At 36.0% G+C, this 12,790-nt stretch overlaps 1 protein-coding gene across 1 annotated transcript; it reads right to left on the bottom strand.

Moving 5' to 3' along the window:
• Positions 1–9,938: 9,938 nt before the first annotated feature.
• Positions 9,939–10,390, bottom strand: LOC149161823 (uncharacterized). The gene is made up of 2 exons (XM_089435574.1): positions 10,225–10,390; positions 9,939–10,060 (listed from the first exon to the last, which is right to left on the bottom strand). The coding sequence occupies exons 1-2, from the start codon at positions 10,388–10,390 to the stop codon at positions 9,939–9,941; spliced, it is 288 nt and encodes a 95-aa protein (XP_089291700.1).
• Positions 10,391–12,790: the final 2,400 nt, after the last annotated feature.

Raw genomic sequence — 12,790 nt, 5'->3', positions numbered from 1 at the left:
CTGTCATTTGAATTATCATTGCTTTGGTGTGGAGAATGATCTGAAACTGTAGTGAACATTGACATATGTTGTCCAGTTCCCAGATTGATGATCTTTTCCTTGATTGCTTTTTAATTGCATCAGTTTACAAAGGGAAGAGTTACCATTACTATACCCTTGACTGATAAATTGTTGTAGCTTTCTGAGTGCATGATTTGAGTCTTAAGTTTCTCTTTTGTAAGTAGATTTTATTCCAAGCATCCGTTTACTCTTGTATTTAAAGCACTATACTACTAGCATTACTCTGACAAATGATCGCCTCGAACTAAGTACACTCTTTGAGATAACAAATCTTTCCTGGATTGATAATTAATGTAGGGTAAATAGAGGTGAAAAAGACCCTTTTTACTGCTCGACATTCATTCAAGTATATATATCATTCAATAATGGATTGCAGTAGGGGATAATCTCTCCTACTTATAATATGATGAGGAAGAGCCACCCCCCTTGTTCTCTTCTTTCTGTTCAGTCTTCCCTTCAACACATAAAAATTCTATGGTGTCTTGATTCATTTGGAAATCAATCTCTTTGACCCTTCTTTCTGGATAAAAAAACCTTTGGAGTTTGAGAAAAATTCCTTGCCTCCATCAACCATTTGGCTCACACTCAAGATATTGTGCTTCAGGCCTTCAACGATCTAGACATCATCTTAATTGATTCTCTTTTCGTCAAGGTTGTATTTACCACTTCCCAACACTTTTATTGGTTCATTACCTTCACAAACAACATGACCACTCTTGGCTTTCTTTAGGAATTGAAATATGCTCCTACCTCTTGACATATGGTATGAACATCCGCTATCAATGTACCACTTATCCTCCTCATCACGTGAGAAAAGAGCAATACTAGACTTTCCTAGTTTCTCCTCCTTTTTCTTCCACATGGTTCTTGGTTGGTTCCTTGATTGATCACTCTCCTATATATACCCCTCATGTCTAGATGGCCTAAGGAATATGGAAACTTGACAATCTCTAGCCATGTGCACAATTTTTTGGCACACATAACACTATACATGACCAATATATGAAGCCAAAGTATATGATATTTTGTTTCTTATGTAGGATCTCAAATTCCTCGTGTTTGACATATAATCAATGACCTTGTGGTCAAATAGGTTACAAGCATAACAATAACCATTAAATGAAATTTTATAACTTAAGGTAGGTGCTCTTCTTGGTTGTCCAAGATGTTGCATAAATTTGTATAATTTTCTCCCACAAGTAGTTTCCACATGTCTAACATTGTGACAACTTAAGCACTCAACATCATCCATCAAGGTGGCAAAGGCGTTTTGACGCCTCCCCTGAAATCTACCACTATCAACTCCTGGAGAGAAACATATTTTGGATGAAAATTCTCCCCTTAGCTCTCTTCTTGCATGATGTTGGTAGATTTTTTGTTTCTTTCCTCCATTACTATCATTGTTGGTCCCAATCTTCACTGAAGGCTTCTTTGGTTCTTTGTTGTTTCTCTTTATTTGTTGTGAGCTAGACTATCCAAAGCCAAGACCATATATATTCATGGGATATATTTTTCTTTGAAGCATACTATCCAAGAGCTTGGTGCTCTTATCTTGTGTCAACTAGTGTTTCTTCATGAAGACCACTTCACCTTCCAAAACTTCAATTCGACCTTATTTCTCCTTTAGCTTATTTTTCAACACACCCTCTATTATTTTTCTCTCATGAAAATAGGTTTTTAGGCTATGGATCTCCTTTTCAATCCCATTCTCCTTTTCTTCAAATATCTATAAAATATTTTCATGTCAAGTCCGTACATGCAACTATGAAATTACTCACTTCACTAGATAATGTTTTAATGACTACCATTGTTGATTCATATTATTCCTTAAGGAACATGTAGTAATTGTCTTGATCACCATGAAAATTCATCAAATCCACCAAAATCATAACTCAAAAGTAAATCAACCATATTTTTTTCTTTGGATTTGTTCTCTTGATGCACAACTAGTTCAACTGTAGCTTCACTTTCTAATTTGTCACTCTAATTTGCTGCACCATTCACACAAGGAGGAAGTATTCATTTAGGTTGATTCTCTTCCTTCTTCAATCCCTTCTTCTTTCCTTTATTTTTGTTTCTATTCTCTAGCCCTCCACTGCTACTACTACTATCACCACCAAACAAGATCTCGAATTTGTTCAATATTTCTTTAACATATTTCAAATCACTTATTTTCTCCACATACACATTAAGGAGATTATTATAAATGATGCACCTCACTTGAGAATCCTACTGCAATATATTAGATGAAGGTGGATCCATACCACATCCTTCACATACCAACTCCCAAATGTTAGATCTACAAGCTAATCATTGAGATTTTACATTATCATGTCATACCTTGAAATTTGCAGCAATGAGGGAATATACTCCTAGAGGATTCATTTAGGAATAAATTTCTTGTAAATATCTACCAATACTCCCTAGATATACTCTCCAACGATCAAGTTGCAACCAAGAGCCCCATTATGATACCAAATGTTAGAAACTAGATCATTGTTCAGAGGGGGGTGAATCAGTAGTGATGCCTCTTATCCCATTTTTAACCTTTCTTTTCAAACCCTAAATCAAACATTCATTAGCATCTCAACATGTGTGAGGATCTATGCACAGACATGTACCATAAGTAGATATAACATGAACATGTAAAATTATAAGCAGCATATACGCATAGAAAACCATCTAAACACAAATAAATCATCATCACAAGGAGACACAAAGATATCTGGTGGAAACCTTTCTGGGAGAAAAACCACCCTTACTATTGTTGTGCTACTCTAGATATTTTATTATGTGTCAAGCAAAAGATGTATTTTACATAGATTTCTAGCCACCACCATCTATTAGACTTGACCTCAAACATAGGTAGTTCGACACCACCGGCTAGGAGACTCGATCCCAAAACACATTTAATTGGCCACCACTAACTATTATCCAGCCACCACTCCCACAATAATGTTGTTAGCCACCACTGGCATGGAATCACTCCTCCAACTAGATAAGCCACCAATTTCCAGAGGCCACTCCTCCACAAAATCTATGTGGACCTCGTTTCAAAATTTTTAGACTGGATCACCAAGACATAATGCTCAATAGACTCAGATCTGCTATCAAATCCCCATATCAAGACACTCTCAACAACTCAATAATAATCGTCTCATCAACATAAACAACCAACAACAATACTACAACTTGCACACTCAGTCATAATATCAACATACATCAATCAAGTCTCTCATGTCCATACAAATCTCAGTAACAAACTACAACATACAATGAACACATTAAACCCTCAGTATATCAGTGACATAAAATCATTATGCCATTTTGTCATATGCACTAGCAACCTTGGAAAATAAATGGATCAACCGCATAAACAGGACACACTCTATGTGTTGTCTCTTCTTAGCCATTAAACTCTGATCCATTACCTCCATACATATTGAAAAGTAATCTCTTCTACAACACCATCAACTCTGCTTTAACTCTGATCAAGAGCTATCTGCACTCATTACTCTGCTACAGCTTCTCCATACTCTATCTTAACTAACAGATCAAACTCTCCCTCTTAGTTGAAAGCTATACCATTCTAGTTGGCTTCTTTATGCATGATAATGTCCTCTAATCTCTTCCATTAACCTTTGTGTATCTTCTGTATTGTAGGATCTCACTCTCCTATCCTTGCACTAACTTTTAATCACCCTAAGATCCACCATCTAAAATTCTAATGATAGATTTTCTCCTCTATTTAAACAACTTGGTCCACTATGTGCACTACTAAATCAATCAATGAATTCTCACTAATAAACCAATACAGATGGAGATAGAGTCAAGTTAAACTTTACAACCATTACCAAGAGAAATTACCTTTGTTTTAACCTCTAGAAACCATTGAAATGCGTAAGTAATGTGGGAAAACGGAGTCTAGATAGGGTAACTCTAGTACTACCTTTCAAAGGAATGTTACTAGGAGGTTTCTCACTAGTCTAATAAAGGATACCTTAGTTAAAATGTTGGCACTCCACTAGTAACTGGAATTACCCTTTCTTCAACCCTAAAACTAAGTCAACTCATCTCTAGAACCTCCAAAAACTGGCCCTCTATACCTAAAACCATCTCCCAAGCCTATAGATTCATCACACCATCATATAAATCTTTGTGATGCTTAAACAAATAGGCTAACACAATAACCAAGTTCCACCACCAAGTTGGCCTGAATTCCAACAAGACAAGAGTTGACATAAATGCCAACAAGTCATTTGCTCTACCTTAGACACCTGCACACCTTCAACACCTCTGCACAACTCTGTAGCAACAACTCTATAGTACCTCAATCATCCCACTAATCCATCAAAGCCAACATGACTAGATCACTAAACCAGTTTGATAGCAATTCCAACACAAACCACCTACAACCATGAAATACATAATGCCAATAGGCACAACATTTATGTATACAAGTAAACAAACTTATATGTATAGCTTGAGTAACTAGAAACTGGGGGAGAGACTTCAACTCTTCGCCCAACCATAGGCTAGTTTCACTGTAATATTTCTGACAACTCACCACCCCCGAGCCATATTCAAAGTCTGAGGAGTTAAGTGCTCATGCATGTTCACCCCAATGCCAATCAAAAATATCACAAGAATCCAAAACTCATAGTATCTCTTCCTTCATATAGGAGTCCAAAGCACAAAATTTATCCACCTACTAAATATAAAACAATATCATAACCCACAGTGTCTCCCCCTACTCATAGGGATCTAGAGCTATTAGGATGGGGTCCCCAGGGGTAGAATCAAATTAATTTAGTCATTTTTGTAAATAATTTTGTAAATAATGTAAAGTCTCCATGAAATTTGGATGCAGAGTGTGATAGGAGTCAAAGGGGTCTTAGCCTCTTATTTTGGTCAGTTTTTAGATTCTCCCATGGTCCACAGACCATGGTATTGTATGAAGGAAAGCTATAAATAGTCGTGTCATAGCAATCTTTAGGATAACTTTTGATAGAGAAGAATAGAAGTATGAATGAATGAATGATGTTGTAAGGGTTTGCTAGACAAGAAGTTTTTTTCCTATCAGTAGTGAAGGAAAGGCTCCACAGCTGAGTGCACGAGGCCTGGAAGAGTCCACCACTAAGTGTGTGGACCCCTACCACTGAGTGCGCAAGGTAGTTGAAGTATGTACTGAAAAGATTATGATTAATAAAGAATGATTTTGCATTGGAAATACTTGCATCTAATTGTTTAATTGTTATGTCTCTTTCATTGTTGTTTCTGTAATTCGATGTGTTTTCTCTACGCAAATTGGATTAATTGAACATGTTCATGCTTAACAAGATGATTGAATGATATTCACGAAGTTCTAAATATATGTTGGGTTACTTTCGACTAAGGAAGTTAGGTCTACACAATGGTAGATCTAAATCTCAAAATATTGGCATTATGATACAAGTGTTGTCCTTGATGGCAACTCACTCACAGGTCAGTTCAGTTTTGATGAAAGGCAACCCATAGTGTAACAGGTCCATTTAGATGTAATAGGGCATTGCTACAGAAGAACAGGAAGATGGAACTAAAGTCTACTAATCAGAATGAAGAAGTTGAAGGTAAAGGATGGTGAAAAGTAGTTTAAGATGTATACGTAGGTCCACTTAGTCAAAACAGCGTATACATGCTGATTCACAGAACAAAAAGAGCATATATGTATACACACACTTTCGCAAGAAGAAAAGCGTGTATGTGTTGGAAAATCAAGGAAATTCAAGAGGAGACAATATCAAGGGTCAATACCATGGTATCAGCCCATAATATTGAGTGGAGTAATGACTATTTGATCCCGTCCAAGAATACCATAGGTCCTAAGTGGATTTGGTCTGAGGTATTGAGAAAGGCATAAAACTATATAAGGAGGAGAAGATCATAAGGCTGGGGTGTGCAAGTGAAAGTGTTTCTAAGGAATACGTCTATTTGAAGTATATTTTATTTTGCATAGGCTATGTCTGTGATTTGATCTTAAATATTTTGTGCACCTTGAATTAAATTTTGGATCAGGATCATGAGACCTGAAATGACTTATCATTGAATGATCCGATATTGTTTGGACTAGATCTGATTATGTACACCTTTTTTATTAATTAAATGTCATGATCTGGGTTTGTCTGAAGTCCGAAATTGCAGTGAAATTATGAGTTAATATTTGGAGACCTATATGCTAGTTCGTCTCGCTAAAATCATGTGTACATGCAAGTTCTACTCTTCCAAGTAGCGTATATAAAGCAAAAGCTTTTTCTTCAGATTTGATTGATCTATCTTATCAGTTCTGTTGTTTTACTGTTATCTATCAATGAAGTAATCTTAGATCTGAATGTAAAATTGAATGCATAAGGAGTTTGGTATCTGATTGATTGACTTTATAAGTGAGAAGGGTGATCTCTACTATTGCATGTCTAAAGCTCACTAAATTGACAGTATATTGTCAGTATATTGTTGGTTGGTATAGACTTGATTCAAAAGTTTTATGTTTCAGTAGTTTTGAAGGTATACGTAGGTTTGATTAAAGGAAGAAGCGTATACACGCAGGTTGGGTTTAGTAAAGTAGTGTATACATTCTGATGCATTATTTTTGAGGTTGCAGTTGGTTCTAAATGATAATGCAGGTTTCTGTGTTCAACACAGTGTTCTGGTGATAGTGATCTGATTGTTCAGATTAACTGATTATTGGTTGATGCAGTTTGAAAGTTCTGATGGGTCCACTATGAAAATTTGATGAAACGAGGCCTTCATGTGTATTGTTGTATGCCAGGAGAATCCATTTTGAAAATTTATGAAATGTGGTCCCTGGAAGAAGAGATAAGGTCGTAGCCTTCTATGGGCCAGTGCCTATTTACTAGTAAACATTTTGGCTAGTACAAGAGCTAGAGGGTTGCAGCTCCCTTCCAGTAGAAGCTGGGAAACCAAAGAAGGTTGTAGCCTTCTGTAGCTGGGTGCCTGCATACTGGTATGAGTCTGCACCAATACAAGATTGTAAACAGGTTTTCTTAATATTAAAAGAAGACATAGACAACAACAACAGGTTATTTTTCTCCCGCATTGGGTTTCCACCTTAAATATTGGTGTTCATGTGTGTTTCTTATGTGTGATGGTTTATTATGTTTTTACTACATTGTTTAATAAGTTACTGATGCACTGGTTAAAGTTCAACACATGATAAATTGACTAAATCACAAGTTCTCTGGGTAGACGCTAGTTTCTCTAATCACAGTAGCGTGTACATGCTAGTTCACTTCACAGAAGTAGCGCATATAAATCTATTGAGAAATGAAAAATTATTGATCTGATAATACTGATTCAGCCCCCCTCTCAATATTATTTCCAATAATTGGAATCGGAGGTGGTCCTTCAAAAGAAGCTTGATCACTTGAAGGAAGATCTTTCGAGATGAATAATCATGAAGGCATGGGATCCATCAGACCACCAATCTTCAATGGGAGCAACTTCGTATATTGGAAAATAAGAACCAAAGCCTATCTACAATCACATGGAGCCGATGTTTGCGAAATTATGGAAGGAGGATATCAATTTCTAGCAGAAATTCCTACAGACTCTGCAGGTAAGAAGTTATACGAAACCAATGCCAAAGCTATCAATACATTATTTGGAAGTCGGTCAAAATCCGAATTTGTCAAAGTCATGCAACTCAAGATAGCCAAAGAGATATGGGTCAAAATCATTCAGAGCTACGAAGGAGACTCTCATGTAAAACATGCTAAGCTTCAAACTCTCATAATTTAGTATGAAACTGTTAATATGCATAGTGATGAGAGTGTTGCTAGTTAATTTTTACATATAGATGAGATTTTTAATTACGACGTAAGGTGTTTCCCTTTGAAATGAACTCCCCTAAAATCTACTTGTCATCCCTATGTGTCATTATATTATGTGTTAGACGATTGGAGGATTTTTAATTGTTCGATCAAGGGAAGGTAGTTGAATGGTTGCAACTGTTCATGCTGCTAGATTGGAGCCTGAAAGATTTTCCTGGGGTACCCTTTTCGTCTTCTCCACACGATAGATACGATCATGCACTTTATGTATACTGTTTTGCAACTTGCTAACCATTATTTTAAGGTTTTTGGTAAGCATGCCAGGATACCTTGCACATGGAATGTTCTTGCTTGTATTTCTTGTGATGGAGTTCACTTAATTTATGCACGTCAGATCACTTTGCGCTCAGCATATCAGATTTCATAATATCTTACAACATTCACATTCTGCAACTGTTTTGGGACCATTCAGTCTATGAATAGGATCTGCAACATCATTGTAAATGTTGTTATGGAGTCTAGTCATGCATGCTTGGTATCTAGAAAGTTTTGGGAGTCTACTAATGGATGCCCTAAGTGCTTACTGTGTAGATTCTGGATTTCTAACTATGATTTGGATTAATACAATGGATAGCCGAGAAGCTTCTGTGATATTGTTGTCAATGGATCGTACGGATGTGGAAGGTTTTGTCCTTTGACAATGTTATCCCAAATCTGTTATGATTAATATGTCAAATGTATGGTTCTTTCTTTATTTTAAATGCACACTGTAATATTTTGTCTCGTGCCTAATTTTATGTAACTCTTGGATTTATACTTTGGGTGAGACTGCTCTTTCTCTGAAAGGATTGGAAATGTTAGTATCCTTTAGTGTACAAGGTTACAATTCCATCGAATAACCATGAGGACGTCTAGTTTCATATTTAGCCCCAACCGGTACCTCAAAATGCAAATGATAGCACAAAGATGGGCTAGTAAAATTAAACAAACATAAACTGAGTAGGGTCTAAACATCAGAAAGAAATTATAATTAAAGTCGATGTAGTGTATATGTGATGTGGCAATGTCATGGCCTAGATTGTCAATCATAGCAACTCTCTGATTAGGACATGATTTAATATGGAGATATGTGTTCCATCTGCAGCTTTAATTAATTTCCAACCCTTATTGCGATGTCAACGATTGGTATTTTCCATTTGGTATGCATAACAAGCTTTAACTTCTTTTGATAATAAAAAATGCAGGCTGCATACTGGCATTTGCCTCTCAATTGGACTATTTAATGGTTATTTTCCACAAGTAGATAAACAGTCTTCATTTCAGATGGCATTTTCTCTTTGAAACTGTGCCTATGGACAATAGCCTACTAACTTAACTGAACATTCATAAAGCTCTGCCAAATCTTAGTAGTTCACGACCTATTTTAAATTCTATCAAACTTATTCGAACTAACACAGTATTTACTTAAGCAGGGTCATTTCACATTGCTTAGTACAATAGAATGATCTTTCTTGAAATAGAATAAGTACTTCAAAAAAGTACCTATGAATTTTACTCATAGTTATTTCACTTTAACCTTAACAGAATCCTCTACGGAATCCCTATATGTCTTCTGGTACAATGTGTCCCTTGTTTTACCCAAAAAAAAGCAAAAATGGCATCCTAGCCTTGCACAGTCGGACATTAGAAACTAAGGAATTGACAACAACCATAAAAGGAGGATTGGAAAGGAAGAGACTCTTCCTGTAGCCTGAAATCTTAAATAATCCCCAAAGTTTTCTTAGCTTTTCATAGAATTAACAAACACTCATATTCTTTATACAATGTAATTGAATTGGCACGTGAAAATAAAAAAAGCTCAGGAAAAGATTTGCACAATCTTTCATTTACAGAAGAGTCCAGCAAATTTTCAATTTTTAAGAATTTGGCCATAATTTTAAGTTTGAACAGTGTAACCTTAAACCCTAACCCCAGAAATAAATATCCCACTAAACCCCAAGTAATACATATAAGATCAGACTGCAAGCCAAAGAACTCAGTTTTTGAAATTTTTCACACTGCTCGAATGTTTGAGAAAGAGAAGCCCTTGTAGCCCTTGTACGCGTACCATGCAATTCTCGAATAATAGAACCCTGGGACAAACAGGACTATTCCCAACAATGCAAACAACATACCTGAACAACAATAAATAGAAATCCCACAAAAATAAAATCAGATATAACCCTCAATCTTCAGCAGTAAGGCAACACCAATATAAGAGGCAAAAAATCCAAAAACAGATTTGAGAAATAGAAGAAAAATGAAATGCTTTATTTTCGGATAAAAATCATAGACAAACCATGGGTTCTGTCACCACTGATTTTCTGAGAGAACATGAAGAGGCCAATGGCAATGCCGATGGTGCCGAGGATTAACATTGCAACTGCCAATGATATTTCCTTTTTTGGGGGCTTGCTGGGTACAATAAACATACCGCTGAAATCATTGTCGTTTACATAAGCCATGGACATGGATGGAACAAATCAAACCTCTTCTATTTAGCCTTATTATGGGAAAAATGCTTCTCCAAATTGCTCTCTGTCAGATCTGTTTGTCCCAGAGATATTCAATATCTATATATAGCCACTATGATTGAACTTAGCTCCAAAAGCCGCTTTCTCTGCCTGTGACAAGGAGAGTAACGTGCATTAAAGCTTCTCCCAAATGCCTTGTCGGAAGCCTTACCTTGGAAGTTGATCGTTCATGCTTCAAACCTCATTAACTTAAAGCTACTGATGAAAATATCAGCATAATTTTGGCTGGGTAATAATGTTGTTTAATTACGCCGTAAGGCGTTTCCCTTTGAAATGAACTCCCATCATATGTTGCAGGTCAAATTGATAGATCATTGAGTTGGAAGGTTTGTAATAGTCCTGGTAGAGAGATATTTCAAATAATTCTTCAGTATTGTGTTTGAATAGAATGAAAATGGATAGAGAAGCGCCTGGAGAAATCTTGGGGTTGAGTTGCTGCCTTTGCTTGTGACCTTCTGAATCTCAGAAAAGTTATTTGTGATGAGTCATATTATGATTTACATCTTCAAGAAATACTCTGTATCCTTTTTCCAACTTTTAAGCTGAAAATATGCATATTGTCACACCAATGCATTTTATTACACATTTAACACCAAAACAGAACGCACGGGTCTAAAAATTGTTTAGTTTGAGTTTGTGAGCAGGATGTGAAATGGTTCAATTTGTTTCTACATGGTTGTTTTTTATTTTTTTTACAAAGATAGCCCTTCAATTGCTTGCATATTATGAGTTTATTATGGATTCCACAATCTCCCCTGTTTAGCTACTGTACCTTCAGCTAATACATAGTCATTTGAAAAATATGTACCTTCAACTCCCGTATCTATTTTTTCACCATCTTTATGACTGCAATCAGATTAGATAAACATTGAATAACTATAATTTTCAATTTGAGTCACCCTGTCTTGGGCCAAACTTTTGAACATTATGGCACCTCTTTCATTACAAGCATCAGGGGAATTGATATTATTACAAAGATTTTGGTTGATGTTGTATGTATCAGGCTCCGTCTCGTATATTGGTTGATGTAACAAAGGTGGATCTGAGTACCACTGTGTTGGGATTCAAGATATCAATGCCTATTATGATTGCTCCAACTACCATGCAAAAGATGGCTCATCCTGAAGGTATGCATTAGATTATTGTATTACAGTTAACATCCTATTTTGATGCATATATTTTCTGAAAGTGAATCCATCATCTTTTACAGGAGAGTATGCTACTGCAAGAACTATTGGAACTATAATGGTTTAGGCATCGGTCTTCTCTTTGTGGGATCGATCTTCTGAATGTTTTAATTTCCTTCTAGCTATTAAGGATTTAAGAAATTATAATGATTTTGTATTTTGAAATAGTTTTTTTGTGTTGATAAAAATTGAGGCTTGGACATATTTGTTGTAGATGCTTTCTTCATGGGCTACATCAAGTGTTGAAGAGGTTGCTTCAACTGGACCAGGCATTCTCTTTTTTCAACTTTATGTAAGTTTATCATTTCCACCCACATGATTATCTTCCCATGTTTTATAAGATGTAATTGAGTTCATATCCATCCAATTGTATTATAGGCTCCTAAACCAATGGTAAGATCAGTTATATTGCGTTGGGTTTACTAAATGTGGATGTATGAGTGGTGTTAAAATTTAGATGTCATTGCTGGCAAGTTTACAAGAATAGGAATGTTGTTGCACAACTTGTTAGAAGAGTGGAGAGGGCTGGTTTTAAGGCAATTGCACTGACTATGGACACACCTCGACTTGGGCGGAGGGAGTCTGACATTAGAAATAGGTAGTGAAAATTCATTCTATTTTAGATTTGCTGATAGGACTAGGTAGATACGTGGGATAAAACTTATACTCAGAGTATACTCCTCTTTAACGTTATGAGTTTGTACCCATGTTTTAACACTTTCTCAGCTCTCAATAAAAATCAAAACATTGTGGAATTCTTTTAGGATCAGAAGCGACGCTAGGGTTAGAAAAAGCATTTAACACCTATAATGTATCAAACTTAAAATAAGTCAGAAGTCTCCATTTTATCTGGGATTCCTCTTTGTTCATCCCTTGTCTGACACTGAGGTGATCTAATGTTCTGAAAAGTCTCATTATGATATCCACTAACAGAAGGCACGAGTCTAAAAATTGTTTAGTTTGAGTTTGTGAGCTGGATGTGAAATGGTTCAATGTGTTTCTGCATGGTTGTTTTTTATTCTTTTACAAAAATATCGCTTCAATTGCTTGCATATTATGAGTTTCTTATGGATTCCACAATCTCCCCTATTTAGCTACTATACCTTCAGCTAATACATAGTCATTTGAAAAAGATGTCGCTTCA

Source organism: Pinus tabuliformis, chromosome 5_2 (genome assembly GCF_031772625.1).
Source record: "Pinus tabuliformis cultivar Carrire ecotype Pingquan chromosome 5_2, CPIR1, whole genome shotgun sequence".
NCBI classification, from domain to species: Eukaryota; Viridiplantae; Streptophyta; class Pinopsida; order Pinales; family Pinaceae; genus Pinus; species Pinus tabuliformis.
The sequence above is the reverse complement of the archived record's forward strand: the minus strand, read 5'-3'. Positions and strand labels throughout refer to the sequence as shown.